This window comes from Budorcas taxicolor, chromosome 23, assembly GCF_023091745.1.
Source record: "Budorcas taxicolor isolate Tak-1 chromosome 23, Takin1.1, whole genome shotgun sequence".
Lineage (NCBI taxonomy): Eukaryota > Metazoa > Chordata > Mammalia > Artiodactyla > Bovidae > Budorcas > Budorcas taxicolor.
This window is the reverse complement of record NC_068932.1, coordinates 34,258,218-34,276,834: the sequence shown is the minus strand read 5'-3', so window position 1 is coordinate 34,276,834 and position 18,617 is coordinate 34,258,218. Positions and strand designations below refer to the sequence as shown.

The 18,617-nt window shown below is 43.7% G+C and overlaps 1 protein-coding gene across 4 annotated transcripts in view; it reads left to right on the top strand.

The window, feature by feature from the left end:
• The window catches only part of ABLIM1 (actin binding LIM protein 1), a 194,582-nt gene extending 176,787 nt beyond the window's left edge, over positions 1-17,795 (top strand). For 3 of the 4 annotated variants that reach the window (XM_052660978.1, XM_052660980.1, XM_052660979.1), the window contains 6 exons: positions 2,188-2,334; positions 4,514-4,605; positions 5,832-5,943; positions 7,968-8,032; positions 8,931-8,991; positions 9,556-9,945. In XM_052660978.1, coding sequence (XP_052516938.1) covers positions 2,188-2,334; positions 4,514-4,605; positions 5,832-5,943; positions 7,968-8,032; positions 8,931-8,991; positions 9,556-9,674 — 596 coding nt within the window. In that variant the 3' untranslated portion in view covers positions 9,675-9,945. Of the gene's footprint in view, positions 1-2,187; positions 2,335-4,513; positions 4,606-5,831; positions 5,944-7,967; positions 8,033-8,930; positions 8,992-9,555; positions 9,946-10,397; positions 10,473-11,396; positions 11,478-13,018 lie in introns of those variants that run through there. The other variant, XM_052660977.1, reaches the window with a different exon arrangement.
• The last annotated feature ends 822 nt before the right edge of the window (positions 17,796-18,617 follow it).

Here is an 18,617-nt window from a genome sequence, read left to right as displayed (position 1 = left end):
TGTGTTTTCCTTTTCAGGGAAAATAGAATTTTAAAACCCAGAAAATTGTATTACTCTTTGCAAGTCACTATTCCCTCCACCATTTTTAGGTCTCTATAGATTCCGCTGCTGTAAATCTTCATGAATAGGTAGAAACCGAAGACTTTGGGTGATTTCAGAAAATTGTACCCAAATTGTGCCTGGAAATTTGAAGGCTGCCTTTAGAATCCAGTTGACATTAATGTATTCTGAAGGCTTAGGATGATATGAAAAGCAATTAAAGTTGAAATGCAAAAAGGAAAAAAAAAAATTCAGGCCAGCATTATAGGGGAAAAAAGAGAAAGTAGATATTGTAATGGCTGTAAGACTAGGTTTTTTTTTTCTTCACTTGTGTTTTTCTTTTTTAGTTTACACCTTGTGCTTGCTTTTTTAAGTTTGTTAACATTGTTTTTGTTTGCTTTTTTATGGTTTTATGTCTTCTCACCCACTCATTAACATGTGAATGTTTACTGACTTCACCAATTCTAATGCGTAAGTACTGTTTGAAGTCTGGCTTTTTTTTTAAATTTAAGAATAAGATTCCCAGTTTGACTTATCAGAAACTATTTATTTAGAGACTTTTTCTTTAAATACTAAAATCTCTAAGACCCTGCCTCTCTAGACAAAAATAATCAAATAAGATTTAAAGAGATTGGATAATGTTAGGTTATTTATTTGGAGGGAATTGACTTCTTTTTGTGATGTTGACTTTATGCTTTACTTTCTATCAGTCTATTGGAATGAAGAGTAACACAAGCAGAGGGGTACATCCAAAGGACTTTCTGCAAGAGAGCAGCTCTGTGTGATAGAAAAAGATGTCATACCATACCAAAAGCTGATGTCCGTGCTCTGTGCATTTCGAAAATGCTAGATTTAAATAAAGTCACACTTCTCATTCTTTAACACGCTAGCACCTATTATCCTTCTTTAAGAAGAGGATATACAAGGCAGTGTTTTCCAAGCTGATTTTATCTTTTTTTCCTCATAAGGTTAGAGATTAAGAAAAACACTGTTCCATCCCTGATTGAGAATTTACCCCTTTTTTATACATGGCAACCTCGGTCAAGTTATTTAACCAAAATGAGACTCAGAGGTTACTTTAAAAAAATGAGCAATCAGAGCTGAAAATTCAAAAGTTACTTCCAGATTTAAAAATCTATAAGCTCCAGGAGGGGGCCAAGTTGTATCTATGGTATATAAATACATATTATTAATATATTTAGACATGTTTAGTAACATCCCAGATCAGTTTGCAAAATTAGCCAGAGTCGGAGACTGACCATTTAGCCTGGCTTGTTTCTGTGATAACATTCAGGGCTCTAAGCCAGTGGCCTCTCCTGTAAGCACAGCCATGAAGCACACTGTGAGCTAACGCTGCTCCTAGTCTGACTTTGTTGTTTTAAAGTTGGATGACTCACTTGTATATGCAGACCCTTGAACAGAATGACCAAATGCGTATGGCAAACCTAAGTCTCAAGGCTAATTCCTGCAAACTGATAGTGAACTCTCCTGCTGCCATTTCACCTGGCACTCAAGGATGCATATATAATATCCAAGGATTAAAATGAACCGGATCAATATTTTTATGGCTAAGAAGCCACAAAGACCCAGAACCAACTCTCTTACAATTAACACCTACAGTCAATTGACAGTGTCATGCATTTTACTTACCTCTTTAATTTCAAATTACTAATTCAAGTTTCTAATTGCTCTAGAAGAGTATTGTCCAATGGAACATTCTGTGATGATGGGAAATGTTCTTTAATTATGCCGTCCAATACAGTGACCCCTAATCACAGGTTGATCACATAAAATGTGGCTAGTGTAGCTGAGGAACTGAATTTTAATTTTATTAATCATTTTGGTTTATTTAATTGCATTAATTTAAATGTAAATGGCCACGCGTAGCTCAAGCTAGTATTGGACGGCACAGCTCTAGAACAGGGTTTTTTCAGATGTAGAATAGATGTGGAGTGAAGTTTGCTTCTGGCAGAACACAAGGAAGATGAGTTGTCACCCAGGCATGGTTAGTGACTGGGCTATTGATAATGGTGATAAGCAGCTATCTGGAGTTGACACTTTGGCCAGAGCACAAGAAAGCGATGTCAGAGGGTTGTACCACTGTGGCCTTGCAGACTGAGAGCTAAGCTGCCCCTGATTCCCATCTAGATGCAGCTGCCTTGGCAGCCCAGAGCAAATCTTCGGAAGACATCATCAAGTTTTCCAAGTTCCCAGCAGCCCAGGCTCCAGACCCCAGCGAGATTCCAAAGATTGAGACGGACCACTGGCCCGGTCCCCCCTCACTTGCCGCCGTAGGTATGCCACTGTTGCAGCTAAGCCAAATGGACGGATTGCTAGGAGATTTCAAAATGAAATGCTTAAAAAATATGCAAGGAAATGTGTAAAGATTTTAAGAAAAGTATGACCAAGGGTAGAAGAGTGAAAAGAACTAATGTAGTATTAAGATGTGTGCAGAATACTTCCAAGTTACAAAAACCCAACCACCAGAGCCTGACGCTAACCAAACCCAACAAGGGGCAGAACTGGTCTAAAACATGTGTTTTGTGTGGACTCTCAGTGGTTGTTGTAAAATCAGTAACTCTTTTGAATGTAGTTGAATCAAAGCCTCCTGCCTTGAACTTTGTTCTCTACAGTTACAGTGGGTGAATTTACTGAGTGTCCACAGAAGCATGACTTCTTTGAATTAAATTTTAGACGATTTCTGGGTTGTAATTAAAATTCTTAACAACCAGTCGTAACACTGAAGCACTTTCATTTTTCTTGCCTGATCACGTTCTCCATTACTAAGAAGGGCTGTTACGGAGTAGCAGGTGTTCTGGAATATTGCTCATGCAAAGTTACATGATTTCACATCTGTCATTTCCATGACTTCTGTGCTAATGTCACATTTGAGCTGTTTCATTCTTTGCTTTGAACCGCACGTTTGTGCTTTAGAGTTGTGTCTCTGTCTTTACCGTTTTGTCATTAGTTACATCATTTGACCCTAAAGAATGGCATCGGCAAACTCAGAAGCTACTACTGAAAACTTAGTGAGTTAGCTTTACGAAGATATGACTATATTATCATATTTCTCTTGACAACCTAAAGGCCTTCAATTTTCCAAAACTCCCAAATTTTCCTCATCCTATTTTTTTTATCAAGTTATTTTTAGAATAACTTTTACAAGAAATATAAGTGGACTTTAAAGCCATGGATAGTTATAGAAATGGTTGAAGGAAAAATCTACCTCCTTGGTTCATTATTCACGTGTATTTTATACATTATGTTGGCTTAAGATGTATCTATTGCTAGTTCTTGCAGACTTTTGCTAGTGTAGATTAAAGAGAGAAAATTCACATTGCCATTTAAAAACTAAAACAGTCAGCAGCTTTTTTTGTGCTAGTCCACATCCTTCAGGCAGTTCTTGGGGCTACTGAGATTCCTGGTTCAGTCATGTTGCTTAGTGGGGACATTAAACAGCTAAACTTTGGGGAAGAATTAACATTTTATTGTTATCAACTGTCATCAGTAAATAGTTTAAAGCTCTTTGGGTTTGCAAAATGAAGAAAACTTCTGGTCCATTAATCAAAATGATGAAGACTGAAACTATTAAAGTTTATTTTGATTAGATTAGCAAGCTTTCCTGTTTCCTCCCACAGCCAGACTAATCCAGGCAACGAAGGAAAATAGCAATTATCTTGCTTTTCCAACTATTCAGACAGATGCCTCCTTTCTACCCCAGCTCCTTCTTTCCAGGAAACTTAAAATTTGTACATTATCTGCTATATTGTACTGAAATAAGTAACTTCATAGCTGCAGTAACCCTTTTTATGGATCCATTCTTATAAAACTTTTTTGGACCATTTTCCAAGAGACTGAAGGCAAGGAAACATTAGAGACCCATCCCTTAAAAGAAAAAAATAAAGCATGCTTCTTAATGAATTTATTGAAAGTAGAGGGCAGGGTGATAGTGTGGTGACAGACCTAAATATTCAGAAAAAGGGAAAATATAAGATTTTCAAACTCCTCACAAGAAAGTGACTCTCTTGCCTATATGATGGTAGCTAGATGAATTTGGATTCCTCTGTGTTTGAACACTGACCCCAGGGACATCAAAATAATAACTGTCGATGCCCCTCCCACCTATTATGGACACTCTGGCCGGTGGCTAATGGGATGACTTAGACCCGATCCTAATCGCAAACCGAGTTCTAAGTGAGCAGATCAGATTTGTTGCCAGGCCAAAATTCGTACCTTACTGAATCACACATTGCACTGGCTTGTCAAATAGGGCTCCCTGTCTCAAGAAGCCAGTCAGGGGTGCTGAATTGGTGGCAGGCTCTTTTTTTTCTTCCCCCTTGTGTTGTTCACGAACGCTGAGGACCACTGCTGACTTTGCTCACCTGACAAGTTGAGCACAGGTGCCCTAATCCCTGGAGACCCAACCCCCCTTCCCTGGGGCTAACGTGAGAAGTTATGTTTGCTGTGGACCTAGGAGCTGACGCCAGACGCAGATCTAGTGGCCGAGAGGAAGAGGATGAAGAACTTCTGAGACGCCGGCAGCTTCAAGAGGAGCAACTAATGAAGGTCTGTCCCTTAAACGACTTTGCTGAGACCTTCAGTTCAGTTCTGCGGATCCTTGTTATGGAATGATGACTGTGGGTGAGCCACCAAGATGAGCAAGAGATAGTCCCAGACCTCTTGCTGTCCGGTAGGAGAGACGAGATGGGCACATAGTGACTTCAATAAGGGCAGCACATTTAGTGGGTTCTGGAAGAGAGCATGTGGAGGTTGGAGGTCAGATGGGCACAGAGTAAATATTAGGGCTTCTTCAAGGAGAATGAGACTCCGTGTGGGGCATGTGGGTATGGTACCTGTATTGAAAGGATGCTAAAAGGCCAGGCACAGCCCAAGTGTACTTCAAGGCAGTACAATACCTTCCTTCCCTCACACAGGCTGTTCTGAAGGAACTCCATTGGAACAGAGCATTTCTCCAAGTCTTTCCTTGGACTCATACAACCTTGTGTGTATATCTGAGCCAGGAGAGAGAGAGAAAGTGGACTCTCACCAAAGCACCCTCATGATAGCCTCTGTCTCTAGCATAGTCCTGCAGCATCCCAGAAGACCAAAGGAAGGATAGTCAATTGTAGCCAGGTTGGGGGAGCTGAGAAATTGTAAACTCCTACGATAAAGATTATTTTCCAAAGATACTTAATCATCTGGGGAATGCACATATACTAGTTGTATGGGGATACAAAGTTGCGTGTATTATGTGATCCCAGTTTTATATGTTATGTGCATAGAAAAAGACTGCATGGGGTAGGTCAAAATGGCAATAGTGGTTATCCCTGGTGGATTATGGCCTGTTCTTTTTTCTTTCCAGATTTTCTAGAATCTGTACAGTGAGCATGCATTATTTTTTTCCCTATTTTTTAAAGAAATCAGTATAATTTCTTTCTAAAGGCCGCTATCCCCAAGCTTCCCTTCCCACGTCAAAAATATGTACACCCTCGCACACTGCCTCTTGAGTTTCCCTGCTGGCACTTTGGGGGCGGGGAGAGGGGCAGAGAAAGGAGAACACTCTTCCAATGTGGAGCCTGGCTGAGGGCAACCGAGCCTTGACATTGAAGAGGCCAAGTGGGGTTCAAGGTCCAAAACCTGGCTGACTTTTGAGGGAACCCCCAGGCTTGGGGACACTATGCTTCAGGCCTTTTTAGAGTCAGGAACTTCTTGCAGGATCCACTAAAAAGAAAGTGCATCTCCCTGAAAGTGACTGCAGGCTCCACTTTCATTTTTCTTTTCTCCACGAATAGCTCAACTCAGGCCTCGGCCAGTTGATCCTGAAAGAAGAGATGGAGAAGGAGAGGGAGAGCCGGGAGAGGGCCTCCCTGGCCGCCAGTCGCTGTGATTCCCCCATCAACTCAGGTGAGCAGCGGACCCACTGCCTTCCCTGAGCCGGGAGCCGGCCACCTGCCTGTGGGGAACCTATCTTGACTGTTCCAGGGCTGCTCCAGGAGAGGAAGTGTAACAATCCTTTGTCGTGGAATCTGTGTCGACTCAGCTTAAGAGTCTGCCACGGCTCTTCCATAAGTGTGTTTCCTTCTTGCTAGAAATGGGGGGAACCCTTGGAGGGTGTCACGAACCAGGAGGGGTCAGGTTCCTTGTGCTGAGTCTACCTTCTAGAACATACATCCCTATCCATCTCAGAGGGAAGTGGCCAAAAGGAAGTTCTTATAGAGAACAGAACGCTTTTCTTTCTTTTCTTTTTTTTTTTTTTAATGTTTTTGTCCATACTCTGCAACATGCAGGATCTTAATTCCCTGACCAGGGATCAAACCCGTCTCCTGCCTTGGGAGTGCAGAGTCTCAACCACTGGAGTCCCAGAGAAGTCTGAGCACAGAATGCTTTCTAACTGTAGAGAGCATGAACACTATTTTCTATATTTTCTAATATATTCAGTGTAAGAGCTGAAGGCTAACAGTGATTTTTTTGATAATTTTGAAAGAGATTACTCATCTGCTGGGCTGAAATAGTCTATCAGTAATTTTCCCCTGCTTATACTTATCATAAGCCAAAGCTCTTTCAAGCTGTAAGATTTCTTCTCTCATGTTCTAAACTAGTGCATAATTTTCTCTCCTGAGGGTTCCTTTAAACATATGTTTAGTATTTTCCTATGCAAATACTTCTGCTGAATATTACTTCATTTAATTGTCACAGCATACCCAGAAGTACATGATATTATCATCCCAAATTTGTAGATCAGGAAACAAATTCAGGAAGTTTCAGTTACTCACTCAGTGTCGCATTGCTGAAAACTACAAAACTAAGATTAGGAGCCCAAGTGTTATAACCCCAGAGCCCACACTGTTAGCTAGAATGCCCTCCTCCCTCTCACAGATGCCTGACTGGTACTGATCTTAGATTAGGTAGTTTTCTAATCTTTAGAGTAAAGTGAAAGTGAAGTCACTCAGTCGTGTCCGACTCTTTGCGACCCCGTGGACTATAGCCTTCCAGGCTCCTCTGTCCATGGGATTTTCCAGGCAAAAATACTGGAGTGGATTGCCATTTCCTTCTCCAGCAGATCTTCCCGACCCAGGGATCGAACCCAGGTCTCCTGCATTGTAGACAGACGCTTTACCGTCTGAGCCACGAGGGAAGTCCAATCTATAGCATAAATCCTTCCAATTCTGCAGATCTGTTCTCTAAGAGTAAATAGCACTCCATCTACATGGGTCAAGCAGTGAAGACCTTAAAAGATGGAATACCAGGCTGAAAGATGCAGTGGTGTTAAGTCACAGAGCCAGAATTCAAGCCCAGGTCCGCTCCTTCCAAAACCCAGCAGTATGAGGCATCCATGCTGCTGATCAGTGGGACACCTTTTTTCACAGGCCTTCCAGGAGTCTAGCAGTGGCTGGCCAGTAGATCCTGGTAACTTACATGTTGGCCTCCAGATCAGTTATCACTGTCATACCAGCCAGGGCTTGGGTCTATGCATCCCAGTAGCCCTGGGTTCAAATCATTGCTCAGATCTTTACAAGCGGAGCAACCTCGGGCAAGTACTTAACTTCTCTTGGTCCCTATTTCTTCTCCTGTAAAATGGAAATAATATCAGCATTATTAGGATTGTGTTGAGGAGTCAGAGATGAAGCATGCCAAGCATGTCTTTCTTCCCAACCCCTCCTTGATAATGTCACTGCCCACCCATTCCCTGTATCACCCAAATCTGGTGGTGGTTTGTCAACATTTGAGCCCAATATGGTGCTTCTCAGGTGGGGTTAGTGTTAAAGACCCACCTGCTGATATAGGAGACAGAAGGGATGAGGGTTTGTTTTTTTCTTCCTTGTCTAAATCCTCTGTTCTGCAGAGTAGAAGAAACACTGGCAATTTCATGAAAGAATTACACTTCCGGTTCCTAACAATTGCTTTTATAAAATCTTTCTCTTATTCAGCTTCACATGTTCTATCGTCCAAAACCTCATCTCTCCCAGGCTATGGAAGAAATGGGCTTCACCGGGTAAGATTTCTCAGTGACTAATTTCTGAGTTTCTTCCCTCTTCAGTCCTGGTTGAAATGAATATATCTGAATATATCTGACAGTATGATCTCAGGATTGGAATATAATGAAAATTGTAATCTCTCTGGTCTCCTGGTAAATCACTTTGAGTTACAAGCAAAATAAAATATTTCTTTTGAGAGAAAGGGAAATTGACTTTAGATAAAACAATAGCCTATACAGATTATTCTTTTTGATGGTTTATTAAGTTATTGGCCAATTTTAAGTATGTTTGGAACAACTTATGCATGTGAATCTATGTTTTCAACTTTGTATTTTATGAGATAAGTGTATCCCATGACAATTTAACATCTGAATTAAGATATGCTGTAAGGACAAAACATATCAGAAGTACAAAAACCTTCTTACAAGTGTATCTCACCAATAGTTTTTATATTGATTGCATGTTAGAATGATAATATTTTGGAAGCCTTGGTTTCAGTAAAATATATTAAAAAAAAAAAAGCCTATAGAAGCTTGTGGGAAAACTGGATTGTGTGGCAAATTTCCACAATCAAGTAAAAAGTAATTATATACTGGAGCCACTATCTCTGCTGTAAAATGATACAGGAAAGTTTGTTGCAACCTCCCTCCCCATAAAGCATAGAACAAGTGTAATTGTGTAGCTCTGAGAATTGTGTAGCGGAGAAATGTGTTTTTATTTATCAGCAAGAGATACTTGCTTACAGAGAGTCTGAGCAGTAGCATTGAATATACAACAAAACCCAAGGATTTCATCCAGCAACTCAACTTGGACGGAATTTCTTAGGATTTTGTAAATCTCTTCTTCCTTTTCACCTGACCCCAAAATGAGTACTGTGAAGCGGATTTTCTCATGGTGTGTTTCCCCTCCTTTCAGCCTGTTTCTACAGACTTCGCTCAGTACAACAGCTACGGGGACGTCAGCGGGGGAGCGCGAGGTGAGGCCTCAGGGCGGGTGCCGCTGACCGCGACCCGGTGGGGTGGGGCCGTGCTGTCGCAGGCACACTGGCTGGACTGTGTTACATCCTACAGTCAGATCACGTCTGTCCTCTGAGCCAACATGTCAGTATCTCTAGCTGACATGAGACGGCACGAAGCAAGTTTGTAGGAAGGAATTCATTGGCCCTACTATGTGCTGAGCACTGGAAGTAAAGTGATAAGCAAGCCGTGGGTCTGTCTTCAGAATGCATGTGGCAGAGGCAGAGAGAGAAAGAGAAACTCTGAGATAAATGGTATGATTGGACACGCAAAGAAAAGGGAACCACATCTTCAGGGTGTCAGCTTCCACGAGAAACGGTATTTAAACTAAACTAAAACTGGGACAGGCATTTCCTGGCTTTAGGGAGCACCTGGGCAGTATGGGCAGAGACCCAAAGCTGGGGGAGAGCATGGCTCATGGGGGCACGTTTGGAGAATTGCAATCGGATGTAATCTGTGTTTATGCTTCTGTATTTTTCTGTGGTTCTGCCCCTTCTGAGAGTTTCTTTGTCTTTCCTTTCCAGACTACCAGGTATGGACCCCTGTCTTTCTCAAGTTGGCTACATGGGCAAAACAGCCTTTTTCCAATCCAGACGTGCTCTTCTGCTACTCCAGAGAAGAGTTTCTGTTGAGAAGACTCTGATTTTTGGTTGATCCATCTCATCATTAGTCCACAGATGTGAGAAGCCATGAGCAGCAGGCATGCCTGGCACCCAGATCAAGCCAGTCCTGCAGGCCTTGCGGACAGGGCATGAACCAGGCCAGATGGCAAGGACTCTCTCGCTCTGCCTTGGAGAGTCTTCTCCAGGGTGGAAGTGGCCCAGCATTAAGGGTCTGCACATGTACAGCTGTTTTTTCTTTTAATCATAACCAGTCACTCCTTGAGGCCCTCTTCTCCTCTTTGTGGTCACAAATGAAACCCCTGTCTTGGCCAATAGGAAAGAGCTGCTGTGTGTAGCTTTCCTTTTTCCCTTAGAACCTAAACCTAAAATGATGATGGAGAGTGAGAAAAGGGAAAAAGTGCAAAGAAAACTAAAATTTAAATAAATAAAAAAGTCATCGACTTGGCGAATCTTTGATGTACCATATACTTTCATGCATGCAGTCTGCATTCAGGGATTAGTGAATAGTTATTAAGCCAGGATCTTTTCATCAGCTGGATTATAAGAGGGCAGTATTCCCAGTATCCTTGTTTTTGTTCAGCAAGGAGCTCATTTTGAAAACTCCATGGTCATTAAGATGACACAGCTGTAAAATGGCGGTGAGGATTTGAGACCCAGACAAGGAGGTCTGGGAGCCTGCTGAGCTCTTCCCCAGCTCCCTACACTGCCATGGGCTCCTCCTGAAACCTGCTTCTCTGTTGCAGACCCTCCCAGATGGCCACATGCCTGGAATGAGGATGGACCGGGGGGTCTCCATGCCCAACATGTTGGAACCAAAGGCAAGCGTGGCTCTTCTTCTCTTTCCTCTCACCTGGAGATGAAACTGGGACGTAACCCCCAAAAGACTTGATTTTCTATTTTTTCAGTGCTGAGACCCACCTGGCTCTGCCTAGTCCGTTAGTCAAGCTGTATCATAAAGCATCCTTCTGTCCCTTGGTTTTGTCTCAGCAAGCCAGCAGGGTTAGACCCTCACTGGGTCTGGTGCTGTGTTCACAGTGAGGTGCCAGCACTTCCCTCCTGTGACCTTGGTACCCACTCAGCCCCTGCCCTGAGCACAGCAAAGCCTACCCAGCACCACGTGGAGCAGCTGCAGCCCACCCCAGATAAGATGACCATGTCCCAACTTGCCCAGGACTCTGCTGGTTATAGCACTGAAAGTCTTGCATCCTGGGATCCTCTGCAATCCCCAGAAAACTGGCATCACTGGTCGCCCCAGCTCTAGAACATTCTTTGACTCTAGAGGTGTCCAAGGGGTGTGCCCCCTGGTGACCATAACTGGGAGTTATTTAAGTATGTCACCCACTAAATCACCGCTGCTGGGGCTGCACGGCTCCCTGGTTTCATGAGCTGGTCATGGAACAAGATTGTTGAGCCCAGCAAAGATGTCCTGCCATATACAAACGTGTACCTGTCATTTCAATTCTCTTCTCATCTTTACCTTCATACCCAGTATATAGTAAGTGGGGTCCTTTCACTCAACCACGCCCTCCAGAGGCCCAGTGGCACAGAGACACCAGTGGGGATTGCGAATGTGTAAGAACCTGCCCCTGTCCACTGGAAACTCGAGCGAGGAACACCCATCACTCCAATGCTCTAATCATAGTGTCTTAGAAGCTCTGTCTTGGGAGTCCTAGGTTTTAGGTAGCTTCTGCTTGTTAATAAAAGGTACAGCTGTGTTCTAGAAGAGGTGTTTTTCTTTGCAGATATTTCCGTATGAAATGCTGATGGTGACCAACAGGGGGCGCAACAAAATCCTAAGAGATGTGGACAGAACCAGGCTGGAGGTAAAAAACAAAACTTGTCCCAGCTGTGTATTCCTGTGCGTTTCCTGTGACTCTCCCCTAAGAATTGTTCCAGTTAAGGCAAAAATGAGAAAGGATCAACCCAGGTAAAACTAACTTTGGATGAAAACCCAGATTTCTATCTAGGAAATCAGCGTAAAAATGTTTGGTAAAATACAGAAGAACAGCCCAAGAAATGCAGTATCATTTTAGTCATTTTTCTTAGAAATTTGGGCTTCCCTGGTGGCTCAGCTATAAAGAATCCACCTTCAGTGCAGGAGACCTGGGTTTGATCCTTGGGTTGGGAAGATCCCCTGGAGAAGGGAGAGGCTACCCACTCCAGTATTCAGGCCTGGAGAATTCCATGGACTGTATGTATAGTCCATAGGGTTGCAAAGAGCTGGACACGACTGAGTGACTTTCATGTTCACTTTCCTTAGAAATGTAATGTTGCCAGAATTTAGTGGGCAATGTAGAATGGAGTCTCCACCACATTTCGGATACCCCTAAATCCTTATCTTTCCCTGAGCCTGAGTTGAGTCTGCTGAGATTAGGGAGGGAGCATTTGATACAGAGATGTGTACTAGACAAGTTTCTATCTTGACTGTTTCCACATTCCTGGATGAAGGCTAAGCAGGGTACACATACCTAAACCGCCCTCCTTAGACATGGGAGACTCATCTTTGTACTTTTCCATCTGAATGGTTTTAATTAAGAAAAACTCTGGCTGCCAGTCTCATAAAGTATTGTTAATTTTCCCTGACAAAAGTCTGTACCTTTGTATGTGAGCTCAGGCTAGCACAGAGGAGAAAGGCTGGATCCACCATCCTAAGAGAACTTTTCTAGACGGCACCAGAGATTGAAGTCCATAGACCAGGGCCTCCCCAGTGGCTCAGCGGTAAAGAATCCACCCGCAATGCAGGAGGTGCAACAGGGGCCATGGGTTTGATCCCTGAGTCGGGAAGATTCCCCTGGAGAAGGAAATGGCTACCCACTCCAGTATTCTTGCCTGGAAAACCCCATGGACAGAAGCGTCTGGCAGGTTACAGTCCCACAGTGGCACAGAGTCAGACATGACAGAGGACACACGTCTTCATTATCAGTAGCCCAAGCATCCAGGTGAACTCCTGTTGCTGAGTCAGGAAAAAGCCCCCGGGCTCCCAAAGGACCAGCCTGGCGGTCTCTCTCTGACTTTCTTATTGCTGTGGTCCATTTTCTCCACATCTACTCAGTGTTCCAATGACCTGAAACAGAGTCGCCTCCAGCATAATGAATTAGCTTTCCGTGCCCCATCAGCTTTCAGTGTTACGATAATCATCAATAGCACTCCACTAGCTCTTCTGGTTGGTAGGAGGGGTACCTCGCCTGACCCATCCAGGTAAGGAACTGCTGGGTCCAGTGCCTGCTAGGAAGCCTCAGAGATAAACTCCTCTTCCGTCACTCAGTCTTGCTCTTCAAAACAATTACTTGTTAACTGAAGAACAACTCTCGAGGCCACCCAGGTGGCCAGCAGGACTGACCAGTGTTCTTTTTTCCCATCACAGCGCCACTTAGCCCCAGAAGTGTTTCGGGAAATCTTTGGAATGTCCATCCAGGAGTTTGACAAGTTACCTCTTTGGAGACGCAACGACATGAAGAAAAAAGCAAAACTCTTCTGAGTCCCACACGTAGACAGCCATTAGGAGGACTGACCACGGCAGGGACACATAGGATGTTGAATTAAGGCCCAAACTTGATTGGAGCATTTGCAAACTACAGTCCCTCAGCAACAGCCAAAAGGGAAAAATCTGATTAAAACACCCATGAGCCAAATATGGGGCCAGCCCATGGCCAATCTCGCCCAGCAGCAGTGGGGTAGAAATGTCTGTGTTTCCATGCTCGACATTAGCGTTCACCTGTGACCTTTTCCCGTCACCTTGTGTCCACAACAGGAGCTACTTCTTTCATTTTCTTTCAACTGTTATCCAACAGTAGTGCGTCTGTATGAATAAGAGCCAGCAAGTGCCCTTAAGATGCCGCATGGGCAAGCAATTGTAATAATTCCAAAGTATGAATATATTTATCTTGTAGCGCCTTGGCTGAGAAGCAAGAGCCTGGGGGACAGGTCCATGTGGCAGCAGCCTTTGCCTCTTTCCTCACTGGCCTCCTGCAGTTGCCCAGGCCTCAGCAGGATGGACAGCAGGGTCGGGCTCCCCAGGAGCTCTGTTTCAATAGCCACCAAAGGCATTTTTAACAAGCTCCTTGTTCCCTACTGTTTGCTAGGACCCAACTTGGCAAGTTACTTAGCTGTTGCTAAAAAAAAAATTGAGAAAGAGAGGAAAAAGGAATGGATGAAAATTCTCCTTTACCCCTTTTCTGCTTCAGGAAGTGTGTTCCTCCCCACCAAGGACAAGAGCTGTCTCAGCCCCCAGCCCTCCACTCTCACAAAGAAAGGAAAGGGAAAGATTGTCTCCTGATTGGCCCAGTTGGATACTGTTAGATGAGTTTGGTCCAAAGGCCATAGCCCTCTTGACCAAAAAAAAAAAAAAAAAAAATCTGTGTCTTCCCAATGCAAGTTTCCCAACCCAGCTTCCTCTTCTTTCTATCCAGCATCCTATATATCACACCAAGCCCTCGATGATTTTGAGTTCTTTAAGGTCTTTTCAGTAGTAGGCTAAGGAAAGGCATGTTTTTCTCTTTGAAAGCTCTGAAACTCAAGGGCGATGGCCCCCAGCTAATTTAATTTGGTCTTTCCAGCTTTCTCGCCTAGCTCTGCTGACTTCCTGATATGTGTGTGTGTGTGTGTGTGTGTGTGTGTTTTCATGTTTTCACTCACCCATGACAGTTTGGGGAGTCTGCTTGTGCTTTTAAATTTCATTCCTGCTTGAAGGTTTGTCCCACTCAGCTGCAGTTTCTAGGGGACATTTGCACAGGTGCATGTGACTCAGTGGTCAAGAGTGAGGCTAACTGCATCCTGGCCAGCAGGTCCATCATGGAAAGATGCTGGTGGTTAGAAGCTGGCATATTCCCTGACACATGTAGCTCAAGTCAGCATCAGACTGAAGACCGAGGCTTTGGATCAAGCTGGGAGGAGACAACAGCAGAGCATCCCACCAGAGTCCTCAAACTCAGCAACACAAGATTCACATTGGAGCCAAGGATTACACCCAAACTTGCATTTAAGACACCCACCATGGTTCCTGAAAGCCTCTGGCTGAGACTTGAAGGTGATGTCAGATACATGTAGGAGGTTGTCGCATTTATTTGTGTGCTTTGGAGGGCTGCTTAAGAATTTAAACTCGTATTTAAAGCCAAAGGAGAAAGCATAGGAGGTTGTCACATTAATTCTCATGCTTTGGGGGCTCTGTTTAAGAACTTGTAAACTCTATTTTAAAGCCAAAGGAGAGAACCTGTATATGCCACTAATTGTAAAAGCTCAGAAGTTCTTCCTGCTGGCACCAAATATTAGAATGAGTTAGTAGCTGATACCAGTGCAAAAAGCAAGAATATTCTTTCTGACCTTGTGCTGGAGACCTAACTTGTGACACACTGTAGAGACTGGGTGTCTTAATGAACATGACAGTTGCTTTATTGTATTCTGTGCTCTTCCCAAAGGAATCTAAACCTGCCTGACCTTTGCTAGACACTGAATGTTTGAGGACTGTGTATGTGTGTGAACGTGGGTTGGACCTACTGATGTATTTAGCAAATGGTTCTGGTGAGGTTGATGTGAGGAAACCAGCTCCTCCTTGGACTGAAGGCAGATCACAGCCCCTTCAATTTTATCCCTTCATCTGTTTGGTTTGTTGCCTTTTGCTTCATTCAATACATCCACTGGCCCATCTTCTCTCTAACCTCTCCTGCATGGGCAGCCCTCAGCACCTGTGTGTCCTGATCCTCGCTTCACTTTGGCCAAGTATGAACGTGGGGACCACAGTGTAGACCCAGTGTTTCCCTGCCTTGACCAATGACAAAGATGGCCGAATGGATCCTAGGGCTCAGCTAGAGGAGAGAGATTTTCATGATGGAGATAAGAAGGACCCTCAGTGTTTTTCACTGGTGAATGAATTAAAACCCACATACTTGCCGATCAAATGTCAGTGGAATAAAAACCCCAATGATAGTTAAAGAACTGAGCCCTAAATTTGCCCCCACCAATGAAACTTTACTTTTCTTCTTACTTTTGAATTCAGTTCAGCATCCTCCTTGGGTGAGGGGAACGCTTCTTTGCATATCAAATGTATTAGCTAATTTAAACTATACCATGCAAAACTGCCTTTCCAGAAGTGCCGATGGCTTCCTGTCTGTAAGCAGAGCAGTGCTGCTCTCTGAAGTGGGGGCTCCCCAGCCCCACTCCCCGGCAGAAAGCTCCAGGCGGAGTGATGGGTCACGGCACAACCTGGTTCTCCCAACTGCCAAATCAAATCAGTGGGCTACAACACCCTATCTGTTTCGTTGAACTGAGCTCAGCATGCTTGTCCCCAGAATGTCCAGGTCACTGCACAGGAAATCAGTGTTCTCTGCCTGAATCCCGCCCTGCATAAAAAATTCCAGTTCTTAACACTGTCAAATTAATGAGAATTGTTTACTCTAGGAAAAGGAAGTATATGCATGGCAAGCTTCCCTAGTACATACAGAAAGGGCTACATTTTTGAGCATTGGACTGACTGGTGATTCTTGAAGCATAGGCTGATTGCATGAAGAGGCCTCTATAGTTACATGAAGGTCAGCACTTCCTTTAGAGTTTCTTCCAGAAAAGCCAGGATACCATTTAGTCTTTGGGTGTGATTTATGTCAAGACACAAAGAGCATTTGGAAACTTGTCCATCTTGCTGGGCGTTTATCTCTTGGTTTGGGTTCGTTACTAAATGTTCTTAATGTGACTTCTTTAATCACAAAAGAGAAACTGCCTGTTCTCGGAAACCTTGAACAGAAAAGCTAGCTAGCGTCAATGGGTAGTAAGGTGCAAAGAAGAAAAATAGCTTCTCCCTGTCATGTCCTCAGTCTCCCCTCTTCTCCCAGTTCTGTTGTGTCCAAGCTGAGTTTCCTCTTCCAGGGTGAGGCTGGAACTACGCCTTTTTCAACTTCCATCCCCTCCATCTGTGATGTCAATCAGCTCCACTGGGAAAAGTCTCACTGGAAATGTTTCTTAAACTTTCACCCAATTTCTTTACACTTTAAAGCAAACACCTTTTTCTAAAGAACTGCTTCTCAGATGATTATATAAAATATATATGCTTTTACAAGCTTAAAAATTCAAATTCACTTTTGACTAGATAGGTCTTTCTGAAAACTCTTTAAGGCAAACTTGGTGTTAGCATTCTCCTGTGTATTGAGGGGCAGGGGACCCTCCTGTCTGTAGGCTCCCAGAGCCCTCTCTCTGACTGCCGGGAAAGACGGTGGAAGGAAGATGAACTTTGTGCCATCAACCCTTCTGTGTCCTCTGCAGGAAGCTCAGTTTTTACAAATCATCTTGTCTGTTTTTCCAGTCACTGTTTAATCTATACTTCCTAGGCCAGACTTGATTTTATCTGACTTATTAAGATTATTTCCCTTTGATAAAACAAGTGTTTGTCAGGATGCCCTAAAACTTACTCATTAGTACTCCCTTTTGAAGTACGTTCTATTAAAAAAAACAGATTATTTCAGGCTTGAGATTTGTAATGACACCTTATACTGCATTAAGGGAACTACCCAATTATGCTGTTTTTTTTTTCTTTTTTGAAGGGTAATTGCTTTACAGAATTTTGTGGTTTTCTGTCATACATCAAGAACCAGCCATACATACAACCATGTCTCCTCCCTCCCAGATGCCCTCCCAATTATGTTTTAATGAAAGAAAGAGAAACTTTGGTATTAAAAAAAAAATCACTTTCTGTTTGCTGCCAAGAAGCAGTGGGGAGATGGTGACTGACACACTTTGCATGTGAATCTTTGTGTTTTTCATTTGGGACAAGTTTCATTTATGACAGACTCAAAAGGGGGAAGTGGTCAGTTTAAGCTGGAAAGCTTTCTAAACAATCTGCTTGTACACAGCAAAATTAAAGCCAATCTTTTCTGATGCTTAGTGTAATGGAGTGGCAATTGCTCTCATTAAATAAAATTCTTCCCCAAAGAGTCTCTCCCAACCCCTTAGTCGCTTTCTGAGCCCATTTGGCAAAGGTAGAGGAGAAGCCTGCATCCACTAACATTCACAAAGGCAGGGAGCTACTTAGTGATTGTATACGTGTATGTTTCTTTACTCTTACGGAAGAGAAGTGTCCAAGGGATTGGTGTTCTTTTGGGGTGTTCTGTACAGACCTGTCCAGTAATAAACGTGTGGTTTCTGTGAGTTGCCGACAATCCTGCATTGAAGCTTTTGCAGTTCTTCATTTTGAAATTGAGTTTAATGAATTTTTTTTTTTTGCAAGTGTTGGAAGGCATACTGTTCTTCGTGCCTCCCCTCCCCTTCCAGAAATATGAAAGCAAATATTTGGAAGAACTGCTGTTTAAAAGATGTATCGTGTCCCCCGTGAAAGTGTGTGGGTGTCTGTCGGTGTCCCGAGTGCCGCGCGCCAGTGCGCAGAGGCGGGGGTGGCCCTGGGCCCGAGCTGCCGCGCTTGTGATGCTGACCTGCTCCGCGCTCCTGTTGGAATCAGCACCTGCCTCCCCCCGCCGCTGTCTGGCCTCACGGTTATCCTCACGTATTCCTCAGTGAATAAAGTGTGTGCTTTATTCGTTACTGCCTCCACGCTGTGTTTCCTTTCTGGTTTCCTTGCTCCCTTTAAAGGTCTGTCCCATTTGAAAAGTGCCAGAGGACTTCCCTGGTGACCCAGTGGTTAAGAATCCATCTACCAGTGCAGGGGACATGGGTTCAGTCCCTGGTCCGGGAAGATCTGACATGCCAGGACAACTAAGCCCGTGCTCTGCAACAAGAGAAGCCGCCACAGTGGGAATCCGTCACACCACAGCTGGAAAGCAGCCCCTGTTTTGCTGCAACTAGAGAAAGCTAGTGCAGTGACAAAGACCCAGTGCAGCCATAAATAAACAAAAATTAAATATCCTTTGACCTAGAAATTTTTTTTTAAGTGCCATTCCAACTTCTTAAGACCCAAACAAAATCAGAATCAAAGTCCTGGGAGTGCAATTTTATCATCTAGGCAGGCAGGTTAGAGGGGAAAATGC